The 14172-nt window shown below is 30.5% G+C and overlaps 2 protein-coding genes across 5 annotated transcripts; one reads left to right on the top strand and one right to left on the bottom strand.

Annotated features, from left to right (window-relative positions):
• Positions 1-1825: 1825 nt before the first annotated feature.
• LOC107928214 (heterogeneous nuclear ribonucleoprotein Q) lies at positions 1826-5681 on the bottom strand. Of its 3 annotated transcripts, none has more exons than XM_016859398.2 (9): positions 5568-5681; positions 4325-4749; positions 4138-4254; positions 3802-3942; positions 3499-3672; positions 3181-3388; positions 2901-3073; positions 2323-2408; positions 1826-2147 (listed from the first exon to the last, which is right to left on the bottom strand). In XM_016859398.2, the coding sequence occupies exons 2-9, from the start codon at positions 4712-4714 to the stop codon at positions 2006-2008; spliced, it is 1431 nt and encodes a 476-aa protein (XP_016714887.2). In that variant the 5' UTR covers positions 4715-4749; positions 5568-5681; the 3' UTR covers positions 1826-2005. The 3 variants fall into 3 exon arrangements, with proteins under 3 accessions (XP_016714887.2, XP_016714889.2, XP_040943561.1); XM_016859400.2 differs by having other exon boundaries at positions 4325-5089; positions 5568-5673; XM_041087627.1 differs by having other exon boundaries at positions 4325-5432; positions 5568-5668.
• A 1191-nt stretch (positions 5682-6872) lies between these two features.
• LOC107928125 (uncharacterized) lies at positions 6873-9543 on the top strand. 2 transcript variants are annotated; one of them, XM_041087626.1, is made up of 4 exons: positions 6873-7914; positions 8011-8113; positions 8688-8788; positions 8985-9543. In XM_041087626.1, exons 1-4 carry the CDS (start codon positions 7501-7503, stop codon positions 9042-9044), a joined length of 678 nt encoding a protein of 225 aa, XP_040943560.1. In that variant the 5' UTR covers positions 6873-7500; the 3' UTR covers positions 9045-9543. The 2 variants fall into 2 exon arrangements, 1 of the variants encoding a protein (XP_040943560.1); XR_005909628.1 differs by lacking the exon at positions 8985-9543 and adding an exon at positions 8455-8583 and having other exon boundaries at positions 6873-8113; positions 8688-8793.
• The last annotated feature ends 4629 nt before the right edge of the window (positions 9544-14172 follow it).

The following is a 14172-nucleotide window of genomic DNA, read 5'->3' as shown; positions in this document are numbered from 1 at the left end:
TAAACGAGAGGGACCATCGTCATCATCTTTAACAAAACCCAAAAAGGAGATTAATAAACCCGAAGAAGAAGAGCTTGAAAAGGTGACAGAAAACTATTATCTTCTATCGGAAAATCTATCGGGAGTTTATAGTACTGAGATTGATGAAATTGGGAAACAAGTGTTGAATTTCAGTACTTTTTCAAAAGGTGTATACAATACTAATAAACAGAAACGTCCCGAGGTTACGAAACAAGAAATGGTGATGAATAAAATAGAAGATGAGGTGTTTGTCATGGATATGCAGATGGAATGGTTGCGCTCCACGAAGAAGAACGCAATGAAACTATTTCAAGATATCAGTGCTGGGAAAATTAAGGAACCAACAATGGCGGACCTGGATGAGTATTTCACAAGTTCTAATTATAGATACCTTGCGAAAATGTATAATGGATTTGGGTCATGGTTAGTGGATAGGCTCCGTCAGGCACCGGAAACTATTATTATAAGAGTGATAATCACGAATCCCGAAAATAATAATCTCTGTAAATTTTACTTTTGTTCACAACAGCATTAACTAGTTTTCTATGGATGAATAAAAGATTAGTATTTTTCTAAATCTCAAATTTATTTATTTTAAGTTAAATTCTCTTTTCTTTTCTTTTTTCGAAAGATGTGGATTTATTTTTTTGTATTTTAGTTTGATCAGTCTTTATATTTTCTAAAATTTAAAATTTCAGCCATCACCAAACCATTATTATTAAATTTATTAAATTAAACGCTGTTATTTTTAAAATATGATATGCCAAGCATATTGTCATATACGTGATGACTTATCATCTTATTATTTCTACATATTACTTATTAAAAATCCAATTAATAGATTAATGAGGTTCATTTGCATCAAGATTAAATTTTCAAAATTCGAAAAGTATAGGGACTTATAATGATTCAATTTGAGAATATGAATCAAATCTACACATAATATAAGACTAGTAATTGAATTTAACTAAATAAATTTAACTGCTATTGTTTAGGTGAGGATTAAAAATTCGAAATTAGAATCATATAGGAACTAAGGTTGACCAATCTTAAAAAATATAGGGCCTAAAATTGATCAAATTGAAGTATAGGGATTAAATCCAAAACTTTCGCAAAGTAAATGGATTTATGGCAGAATTTAACTTTTATTTTGAACGTGACGAAAAGAATACATTTTAGCATGAAATGAGCAAATTCGTATAAAAAGTAATACAAACCGAACATAAATTGGAATGATGATGAATAATGCAAATTATGATATTTATGGATTTAATTAATATTTAAATTCAAATATTGTAATTATCATCAACAATATATTCAAACTAAATATTGGTATTAGTACTCAAAAATCTTTTATCCGAATTTCTTTATGTTTATGTTTCCGGATAATATAAAAAATTTAAGTATTTTTTACTTTTTTTTAAAAAAATTGATAAACGAATTTAAACACTTGTTTTCAACATGTTTGATAATTAAATCTTTATGAGAAATAAGATAAAAAGAAATTACATTTATATGAATTGGTACAAAAATATCATATTTTATATCGATAGGAGCCTAAACTTTTTTTAACCTACTAAATTCAAACATCTGAAGTACTTTATTTAATTTGAACTCAGATTATAATAAATAAATTTAACTAAATTTTGGCCTAATTATGTCCATTGCTGAGCCAAGTTGTGGCTAAAATTCTTTATTTTCTTTGCTTTGGTTGGCCTAGCCAGATTAAAAAAGAATTTAAAAGAATGATTGATATAAATATATAATTATAATTTAAAATAAAAAATATAATGGGCAATTTTGATCACTGGAATTGGCATCAGCCATCAAATAAATATCAGTTATGGTTTTACAGCTACATTTGCCATCAAATTATGTTAAAACAGAAACTAATTGGGTAATCCTTACTGCTTAGCCTCAAATACAACTCAAGCAGATTCGTTCTAAGCTTCAGACCGTGAAAAACATGAAATTGGGAACTAAACTAATATGGATTATACCTACGCCGTCCTCGGCTACTGTCATTGCTGCTCCGCCTTCCACCACTCGAACTGCTACCACTAGCACCACCTCGGCTGCTATGGGGCTGTGGTGGAGGGGTGTGTGGTTGCACTCCAGGCTGTTGCCTGTACCAAAATGTAAGCAATTTCTCAAGTGAGCGGCATCATGGACTAAAAGAAAATAAGAAATGAATGGGTAGCACATGCACCAGTCATGTCAAAACACACACGCATGCACACATAGAACAATAGCACAGGCTCACACGATCAATTGCACCACAAAAGCATTTTTAGAACTTACAAGACATATCCAATCCTTCCATCAGGTAAAAGCATTGGCATCATTGCCATTCCTGCAGGGGTTGGACCTTGACCGTAGATCAATGGCTGCAAGATTTTAACATAAATATAAGTAAAACATTATAAAATGGTGCTAAAGAAAAACAAATAATCAAGTATACGCATTCAAAAGGTCAAAAATTAATAGTGGCACCTTATTATAGGCAATGTCTAACGGTCAACTCGCATAATAATGTCTACCGTAGGATATTCACAAACTTATTATAAGAAAAGAAATTTTGATGTAGGAAAGAATGGTGCCTTTCTTATTCTTTATAAAGTGCAATGTTCCTTTACATTCCTGAAGGGAGTATTAGAGAAATAACAGGATACAACCAGTGCAGACTTATGTGCCAATTTTAGATTAATCACCCAGTATTCACAAATAAAGAACCCAAGTTCAATCTAAAAGAGATCTGAGCCCATTCGAATTGTTTCCCTTAAAAAATGTCAACTATTTCACTTTCCAACTTTTTCCAATTACAAATGAGCATAAAAAGGCTGAATTCTGAGAAGACAAAGTGAAAAAAAGTATCTAACCTGTCCAAAGCCAGCAGGACCAAATCCTGTCCCAAGACCACCATATGCTCCCCCAACTAAACCATATCCGAGAAGAGGTGGGAAGCTCGAATCTAGAGATAACTTCTGGGAGCCAGATGCTCCAGACTTCTGATCCGCTTGTGGTTTTGCAAGAGAGCACTCCAATACGTGATCTGTCAATAACAGAAAACCCAATAAAATAACATCAATGATGCCCTTAATCTCCATGGAAAAATACAGAAGTTAATAAAATCTGTAAGGTACAAGATGTATATCCTACCATCAATCTCATATTTTTCAGTGTTCTTCAATGCTTTCATGGCACTTGACCTCTCCGCAAAATGCACAAAACCATATCTGCTGTTCTCCTTTCCAACTTTCGCAGGTGGAACTACAACTTTCAAGATCTTTCCATGATGTTCAAACAGCTTCCTTAGGCGATCCTGAGTTATATCTTTTGGCAAATTCTTAACATACAAAGCCTTAACCTGCAATATATCAAACATTATGACTAGACAACTCCCTGTGCACATTATTCTGCAAATAAGGCCAAGCATTAAAGCCACAATGCATTATTCAGCAAATAAGATTAAAAAACCTGAGTATTGGAAAAAGATTCTGCACTTCTTGGGTCTGCCCAACTCACGGTTGGAGCATTATCATCAAGCTTAAATGTTGGCTTCATCATTTTCTGTCTTGAGTATTCAGCACATGCATGATTATAGTACTCTATGAAAACAAATCCACGGTTTCGGCTAGGGTTCATTGGATCCTATCAATGTCAAGCTCATTGTATCAATAGCTGATATAAATTGGCACATAAGACTTGGAACTTTTAATTGAATTACATCAGTCTCAAAAATCTGGAAGTGACAGACAACAAATGCACTAATGCACAAACCTTCAACAATTCAATACTATTGACTCCAGGACCAACATCTTTTACAACCTTCTTCACATCTTCCTCCCCCCAGTTTCTGGGAACATTACCAATAAATAACTTATTCTTTGCTTGAGATGTTGAACATTTTATCTTCTTCCCCTGAAGAAGGCAAAAAGAGTAAACAAGAAAACAGAAAAAAGCTTCAGGGGTGAAAATAATTGGAAAAAAACAAAGCCACTATTCGTCTACTTAATTCATAGGAAGCAAAAAGGAAGACGAAAATTGGATACAAACAAATAACAGCACGTATTTAATGTTAAGCCCTACTAGAATCTGCAGACCATTCTTTCTCACCTTGAATTCAGAACCATTCAGATTTTCAATAGCTTTGGAAGCCAACTCTTTGGACCTGAAGGTCACAAAAGCATAACCCTTGGCCTCCCCTGAATCTTTCTCCTTCATTATCCTAACCTATAATCATGACCTAGTCAGCCAAAATAAGAATAACACAGCCAGACATTGTGAAATTAGCAAAAGTTACCTCTATGACTTCTCCTATAGATTCACAAAATCTCCTCAAGTCCTCATCAGAAGCATCATGAGGAATGCCACCAAGGTAAACCTCTGACCCATGAGGAGGAAGTGCAAGAAGCTCTGCATGCTTCTTTTTCTTTTCTTCCTCTGTTTCAAAATCATCCATCCCCTCATTAGCATCAGAGCCTTTCTGGAAATCAACAAGCTCAGCATCCTCATCCTCGTCCTCTTCTTCTTCTTCTTCTACTTCCACTTCCTCTTCTACCTCTTCCTCAACTTCCACTTCCTCCTCTTCCTCTATTTCTTCATATTCAACCTCTTCCTCTATAGTCTCCTCAGGATCATTGTCTCCATCAAGGTCCACCTGCTCTTCAATCTCTTCCCTTGTCCTTGGCATTTTATGTAATCTAATAAACCAAGCTTGCAAAGCAACTGTGAAGGAAGCACAGAAGCCAGAAGCATTGACAAAAGAAAAGAGTCCAAATGTGGAAAGTAGGAAACAAAAATGAGAGGCCAAATGGAGTTGCAGAATAAGAATTTTGTTTGAATCTGTGCCATGAAGATAATATGGCTTTCACAGGAGTCGCAACTTGAATGACTCTCAAAAAAGGGAATTACAAAATAGTACAAATAGTAATAGAGACAAGAAAGAGAAAGTTCTGAACGATAATCAAGAGGATTCAGATGCTCAACAAAGTGAAATTCTTGAAAGTTAGATAATAGATTGCCCCCAAAAAAAGACAATGGCCAGTTCTACCGTTTAATTATATATCTGGGAAAATGCATTCACCAAAAGGGCAAAAGGGAAAGAAAAACACAAAAGGCAAAAAGTAAGGAATAAGAAATTCAACTAAACTAAAAGGGAGAATATAAAGAAATTGAAGGGATATAATACGATATTCCAGCAAAGGAGCAAAAACATTATTTCTTTCATAAATCCATTGCTTACGACGCTATTTCAACAACAAATTCATGAAATTTTAAACAAACAGAAATACGAATTCCATTGTTTTTCAAGACTTCATGTTCATGGATTATCACTTCAGAATAGCTTAACGAATTTAATCAAAATATAAAAACAGTAAGCCTACAACAATTTCGAATTCAATAAATGGCTAACCGAAAAGAGAGAGAGAGAGAGAGAGAGAGAGAGAGAGAGAGAGAGAGATTAAACAATCAGCATTAAGCACAAAGAAGAGAATCGAGAACAGTGAACATGAACTTAGAAAGAGAAAGCAAAGAGAAATTACCGAGCAGGAAAATTTGAAGAGAAGGAGGGAAATCTAGCAGAGAATGCTGAGGGATTTTGTTAAAGCAAACCCTAATTTTGAGTTTTAAGAAAGAAAGTTATGGGGCGGGCGCTTTACTTTAGCGGGCCCTTATATTCGAGTAATTTTACCACATCATTATTATTAGGGTAAATTTAACTGGTAGGCAGTCAACTATTAGTAAATTTATTTTTTAGTCATCTAACTATGAAAAGTTACAATATCATCCAACTATTAGTAAATTTCTATTTTGGTCACCTAAATATGAGTTACAAAATGATTATCCAACTATTCAATTTTATCTTTTCTGGTCACCATCTGACTAACGATGGTAGCTTTTAGAATTAGCATAATAACAACTTTAACTCTCAACATTTATAAAATATGTCAAATTTAGTATTGATTATAAAAAAATTAACTCTCGATATTTACGCATTGTGTAATTTAGTATTTTTTTGTTTGCTCTTCTTTATAATATTGGGGGTAAATTTTAAAAAAAAATGAGATAATATGAAATTTATTATCTTGAATTTTTTGGTGTTTCTATTATATTGAGTTTTGCACTTCTTTATAATATTGAGAGTTAAAATTACTATTATGTAAAATTTAAAAGTTGTACTGTTAGTCAACTAGTGATAATAATAATAAAAAGACAAATTTGAGTAGTTTGGTGATAATTTTGTAACTTTTCATAGTGGAGAGAACATTCAAGGTCCAAGTCCGGACCGACTCTTTCTTTAGTTTGTAATATTTTATATCATGTAATTTACAACACATAAAAATTAAATATACAGTAATATATAAATATTACTATAACGTAAACATTAAAAATGTTAAGATAATTACATATAATTTTTTAATAAATAAAAAAATATATGAAATTATTAAATTTAAATAATATAAATATATTTTTTAAAATTTTTAAAAAATAATAATATGAATGGGTTTAAGAGGAGCTTGAGTTAACCATTTATGAATATAGACAAACTTTGGCAAAATTTTAAACTCATATTTCGGGCATAAAATATATTAATAATATACTTAGACCCAGCCCGACCTGGTCCATAAACACATTTATTATCTCTTACGTCACTATTGGTTTCAAAAAAATTGAAATAGTTAGTTTTATTCTAATTTATTTTAATAAAAATATTTAAAAATTTATACAAATAATATAAATAATTATTATTGAAAAAGCACTTTGATTTACCTTTGTTTCAATTTAAGGTCTAAATTGATTTTGCAACAAGTGTTTCGATAAAACTAAGGGTCTGTTTGATAGGGAAAATATTTTTCGGAATTGGTTTTCCCCATTTTCCGGTGTTTGATTGGAGGAAAATGAATTCCACAAGGAAAACCTTTTACAAACACGGGTAAAATCACTTCCTTAGTTTTGGAAAACGTCTTACCGATTTTCCTTCCGTAAGACATTTTCCATTCTCTTCTCTACACTCTCATCGTCTCAGCTTCAAAATTTTCTTTGCAGACTTTCTTTAGAAATGTATGTTTTCTATTTCCACTTTCATTTCTACTCATTTTCTGTGGCTTCTCCCATTCCAATCCATTCTTCATTTCGATTCCCTCAATCCTTCCCGCTCCGACCCTATACCCGAATTTCAATCCATTCTTCATTCTCATTGAATTATTTCTGTTGGTGAATTAATGCAATTTCCAAGCTTCTACGTGATGGGTTTGTAATTTTCTAAACCTCATAGCTTTTATGGGTTTCTTTTTGTTATTAATTTTTAGCTTTTAATTGTATTTCTCGATGTTCTTAACTTTTCTTCCATTGGATTGTGGTTTCGTAGCTTATGGCTTTGTGAGGTTACGCTTGTTCTGTTTATAGAGTTTCTTCCGTTGGATTGTAATTTCTAGGCTTTTAGCTTTCTTGGGGTTCTTGTTTTTAAGTCTATTGATGATGCAAATTCATGTTCAGTCCTCGTTCGCACGCTTCATGTGCAGTCAAGGATATGATACTTGGATTATTGAACTTAGAGGTGCTGGATTGAGTACACAAGGAATGGATTTTGGACAATATATAGACCCTTTAGATTCTATTTCTCAGAGGAAGGATTTTTATGGTAAGGGTACAGATTATAAGAGGTTTTCAAAAACAGAAAAAAGATATGCTTTTTCCAGTCAAATTACGGATTTAATTGAAAAGCTTGTAAATATAATTGAAGAAGCTGAAAGATCATCTCCAGTACGTGCTTTTGATATGCAAAACAGCATTTCCACAGCACTAAAAGATATGCAGAAACAACTTGATCTTATTTCCAAGTATGATTGGGACTTTGATAACTACCTAGAAGAAGACGTCCCTGCTGTGGTGAGGTGCCTCCCTTATGCGATGCGTACACCAGCTGACAATTCGTAAGCCATGACAACTAACTTGAGTATTGTTAAACTAAAATTTTTATCTTAGATGGAATACATAAAGGATAAGAGTGAACCAAAGGATGGCAAGTTACTTGCAATCGGTCATTCTATGGGCAGTATCTTGCTATATGCGATGCTATCACGATGTGGTAAGATTCTGTAAAAACTTGCTTGTTCATCTACATTTATGACCTATGTAAAACCTATTACTGCATATCCTTTTGGCTATTACCTTTTTGGTATTGCAAAATAGTTTGTTATATTAACACATAACTGCATGTTTAATTTCTCTGTTCTGTTATGATTAGAATTTATTTAGCATTTTGAAGCTGTGACCAACTTGAATTTCATTTCCTTTGGACACAGCACCGACTGAAATAGACTTGTAAACAGTTTATAATCACTTTTTAGACCGGTTAAACATTTTAACAGCAATTTTAACAGCTTGGCTAATCTAAGAGTTCAAACTGTTGCGTTTTAATTATCACAGCTAAAGCATGTCAACCAGGATGATGTTGAGTCCTTTATGAGTAGAGCCAATTAATTTTGAACTCTTTAAGGCCCTTAGATGGAATCAAAATCGTTGCTGTATAAGTCCAAAAGAGTTCTATATGTCCCGGTAGGCTACTTGATGGAATAGTTTTATAAGTAAACTTTTCATCTTACTTTGACTTTGTATCTTGAACAATATATAGGAGTGCTAAAATGTCTTGTTTTTATAAGGTTATGAAGGAAAGGATTCTGGATTGGCAGCAGTCACTACGTTGGCATCATCATTGGACTATATGTCTTCTAGATCGTCACTCAAACTGCTTTTACCCTTGGCAAGTGTTATTGAAGCTAAATTGCTTAAGCATTGTTTCTCTGTGAAGTGTTATTATCTGCTTGTATGTATATTGACAATAATCTGATGTTATTTCTCTTCGGTGAGCAGGCAGACCCTGCACAGGTCCTAAATGTTCCTGTTATTCCAATTGGAACATTGCTTCTCCTAAATATTTACACTTCCTTTTGATGCAGGCCGTAGATCTAGTGTATCCTTGTATAATAGAATTTCTCAATCATCATGACGCAGCTTGAAGTTGTTGAGACTTCTTCTTCATTCAAGCTTCGTTCTGTATTTTTTTCCCTATGAAGGAAGGAGCCGACTTAAGAAGAATCTTCAAGCTAGTCTTGCCCTTAAAATTCTACATCAGCTAGTACATATACATACATAAAAGGAGGTAAAGGATCAATACCATGCATGTAGTTGTATTGTTGTATTAAAGTTTGTTAATATGTACAGACATTTAGAAAAAGTAGTGTATGTTTATATGGTATACATATATCACTACTCTCTCTCTTAGACAACAACATGTAGTTGTATTGTTGTATTAAAGTTTGTTAATATGTACAGACATTTAGAAAAAGTAGTGTATGTTTATATGGTATACATATATCACTACTCTCTCTCTTAGACAACAATACTTCATCATTTGTAAATGGTTAACCATTAGAAATTTGACTCTCACAAAACATTTGATGATCTTAAGAGAGATGTTCGATTACCATAAAGCTTATACTTCATTTTATAGAGAAAGGTTGAATTAATTGTGTCAAACTCCTAAGCTTTGATTGATTTTTGACCAAATTAATCACAAGTTTAGTCTATTAGGAATTTAATTATTGCTCAAGAATGTTGTATTGTATGAAGTTTACTTCCCATTTAATAAATAATAAAATAAAAAAGGTAAATTTTTAGCCATTTCTCTTCACTTTTTTTTCCAACTAATAAGAATGCATTTTTTTTCAATTTATAACGATTAATATTGTAGTTTAATAATTGAGTATTATTATAAATAAATCATTGCAATATATGTAAAAACAATTTAAAATATAAAAATTTATTAATATATATTAATATATGTAAAAACAACTTTTTCATAAAATATTTTCAGGAAATCTGTCAAACAGCAGAAAATATTTTACACTGATTCAATCAAACACCAGAAAATATTTTTCAGTAAATCATTTTACAGAAAAGTAAAACATTTTCCAGAAATCATTTTACGGAAAATATTTTACTGGCAATCAAACAGACCCTAACATGGATAATTACAATCTCAATATTTTCCAACTATTTGCACTCACTTTCCCTTAAATAACTTCATTTACAAGTATATTCTTTCAAAAAAAGAAAGAGTAAACTACACTTATGGTCACTTTTGTTTACCTTAGGTTACGTTTTAGTCATTTATATTTGAAATGTTACGTTTTAGTCATTTATGTTATCATGTTGTAATATTTTAGTCACTGAGCCATTAATCGTCGTTAATGGTGTAACGGTAAGCTGACGTGGCACGTTAAATCATCATTTCAAACAAAATTTTAGGTTAAATTATACAATTGATCCCTATATTTTTTCCTTTTAAGTAATTTAATTTTTTTCTTTTATGTTATTTAAACTTTCCTCTTTTTTTCCATTCTCTTTTGTTTCTCCCTTTGTTTTCATACATTTTCCATTTCTTTTAACATATTAGGAAGTCGAATTGGTAGTGAAAAAAGAAGTAGGAAGTCGATTGTCATCATTTGCCTATAACCAAAACCCATAAACTCATACCATGCTTCTTTCTTCACTACCAATTCAACTTCCTGGTATATTAAAAGAAATAAAGAATGTAGGAAAACAGAGGGAGAAGCAGAAGAGAATGAAAAATAAAGAAAAAAAAGAAAGAAAGTTAAAAGAACATAAAAGAATTAAATTGCTCAAAACGAAAAATTATGGGGACTAATTGTAAAATTTAACCTAAAGTTTTTGTTTGAAATGATAATTTAACGTGCCATCAGCTTACCATTACACCATTAACGACAATTAACGGCTCAGTGACTAAAATGTTACAACACGATAACGTAAGTGACTAAAACGTAACATTTCAAAAATAAGTGACTGAAATGTAACCTAAGGTAAACAAAAGTGACCATGGGTGTAGTTTACCCAAAAAGAAAATGCTTAAAGTAACAAAAGTATGAACACCCAACATATACCATCAAGTGTAAAATTTTACTATCTTATATAGGTTACAAGCTAAACATTTCATAGTCTGACTAAAATTATTAACTCGAGAAAATTTGCGATTTACCTCTATAAATAAGTAAATAAAAAGTTAACTATCTTATATAAAGATAATCTGAGATATATAATTCATATTAACAGAGATAAAATGAAAAAAAATATATATAATATTGAAAAATATATATAAAAATCTAACAAATTTATTAGAGCAATGATTTGACAAATTTATTCACCAACACATTATCAACCACAAAGGAATAGGTGTTTGAACTCTCCATTTGCATGCTGACAAAGCTGATCATAGCTGGACACATATACCATGATTGAAAAATTAGAGAAATAAATTATATGAGTGCTTAATGATAAAACAGGTGTGGAGGATACTAAGGCTGAGTTCTTTATTGCTTTTCAGATGAGTTTTTGCATATAAAAGTATTTTTCCTTAAAAAGTAATAAAAAGCAGACATCATCTCAGAAAAATTTTCAACTAAAAAAAAGTACTTTTTGGCAGACGGAGAAGTTAAAATTTTTAACTTCTTCATCTACCAAAAGTGATTTTGGCTTCTATTTACATTTTTAACCTCTGTCTTCTTCCAAAATTTTTAGTATTTATATTTGGTATATAAATATTATTTCTTTTTAAAACTTTAATCTAAATATATGTAATATTTTAATTTGTTAGGTTTATATTTTATATGTTATGTTAATATCTAATATGAGTTATATATTCAAATACATTTTAAAATAAAATAATACAAATGTGTTAAAAGCATTAATTAAAAATAAAAAATAATTTTTATAATAATACAATTGTGTCAATATCTAATTACAAATATGTAATTATTATATTTAAATATTTAAATATAGTTTATATATTCTAATTAAATGTAATAAATAATTAATATTAATTACTTAGAAATATTTAAATTTAATATTAAAATATTAAAATATTAACAATAAGTTATGATAAATTATTTTTTATAATTTTGCTAAAATATCATAAAATTAACTAATTTGAACATTATTTAAATACATATTTATTACTTTATAATACCATGTCTAAAATGAACATTTTATTTCTCAAAAGTACTTTTTGACAACAATACCAAACACTCAATTTTTTCAAAAGCACTTCTCAAAAGTACTTTTCCACAATATTTTTCAAAAGTAATAAAGAACGGACCCTAAGTAGCAAAAGGCATCACTGTAAAAGATGTCACTTGGCATAGCAATAAAAGACGGATTATGTTCTTAGTTCAGCACATCAGCTAGCATCCATGTCAAATATGTATTCATTCACCCCCAATTAACTAACTATTGGAATGTGTACAAGCTCTGTTGCTTCGCCTCTTATTTTTTCCTTAAAGTACTTGTGTCTAATATAGATATGAAAAATGACCCTCCAAATATATACCAATGTTCGAAGATGATAAGATCCGAATAAAGTGGATGCAGAATGAGGTGGTTGAATTTTATTTTATTAGTGATTACTTACCCCACTCCATTATATTAATTTATTATTTGACGTATATATATTTATAAAAATTAAAAGACAAAAATATGTGTTATAACAAAATTTACATATTTTATATTTAAATATTTACTTGTTTGTAAAAAAAATTAAAAGTAATTAATAAAATAAAATTGAAGCAAGGCAGTGTGGAATGGGAATAGATACATCCAACATCTATGAAGATGGTAGTAAATTTTAATATTACACATTCATAGTGAAACAAAGTAGATAATGCAACAGAGCATGCTAGTTGTGGTGCAGTAATGGATTTAACATCAACCACCTCGCTTTTCTCCATTATCATCCTTATATGTCATATATGTATTTGTCAAAACCTTTTTTGGTAACTCGACTTTTATTTTAAAACGAAGACGGAGTCGCCACCAATCCTTTTTATTAGGTATGATTGGATCACCTCAAAACTTAATAATTTTTAATAAAAGGTTAAAATTACTAAAACGATAATTTTTTGTCTACAAAATCCAGAAAATGAGTGCAAGAGTTAGTTACGTATGAGGAATGGTTAGCACCCTCATAACGCTCAAAATTGGTACCTAGTTGATTACTTCATGTCTTAATGTCGGGAATTGAGATTTCGAAGAGAATTTAAAATGCGATCCACATTTTGCATGATATTATTCGATAACATTAAAAATATCACTATCTAAATTAAATTTCATGGGAATGGCTTTCTTATTTTGAGTCGATCAAGATGAAAGAAGTCATGTCCCGTAAGTTAGGGCAAAACATCTTGAATCCCCAAAAATAAAAATGTTCATCGCTTAATTTATTGTCTAGACCTTACATATTTTCAAATTTAATAAAGATATTTAATTATTTCGATTCTAGGAGAAAGTCATACTCCGTAAGTTAGAAGTACAACTTCTCAAATCCCAAAATAAGAAAACATCACCTTGGTTTTAATTACTTCTTTTGTGTTGTGCAAACATGAATATAACACTTATTGATATACGATTAATTTATTAGAATGTGATATGAAAATGAACAAGTGTTTCAAGGAATAATATAAATTATGATGATGGCAAAAATGAAATAAAATAGCTATATAAGTGAAAGTGGAATAATACTATAGTATATAAATGAAAGTAATAAAAACACAACTATAATAATAACATTAATCAATAATAATCATGACATAATCAACATCATATTTAATTAAAAGTGAACACAAAAAAATATAATCACTTAAGGATGAAAATGGAAAATGTATAATTTAAAAAGGGGGAAATGTAAATAGCATGACTTAAGAGTGCTGGAAATTAAAAAAGCAGAAAGTCAAAGGGCCAAATTAAATAAATAAAAGGCTAAATTGAAACTTAAAAAAAATTTAAAGTCTGAATTGCAAAAACAAAAAAAGGCAAATAAATGACTAAATTAGCGTATGTGAAAAGGTACAAGGACTAAAAGGGCTATTATCCCCACCACTGCACACGTGTCACATCCAAAAAGGTTTTTTTTTTTGAAACAGTCACATCCAAAAAGGTTACCTGTGAGTCAGGGAGACTAAATTGCACAAAAATAAAATAAAAAGGATAGAAATAAAAAACGAAAATAAAAAATGGGACGAAATTAAAAGATAGTAAAAAAAAAACAAAAAGGCTTAAACAACAATTAGCCCATTC

This window comes from Gossypium hirsutum, chromosome D01 (genome assembly GCF_007990345.1).
Source record: "Gossypium hirsutum isolate 1008001.06 chromosome D01, Gossypium_hirsutum_v2.1, whole genome shotgun sequence".
Taxonomy (NCBI): domain Eukaryota; kingdom Viridiplantae; phylum Streptophyta; class Magnoliopsida; order Malvales; family Malvaceae; genus Gossypium; species Gossypium hirsutum.
The sequence above is the reverse complement of the archived record's forward strand: the minus strand, read 5'-3'. Positions and strand labels throughout refer to the sequence as shown.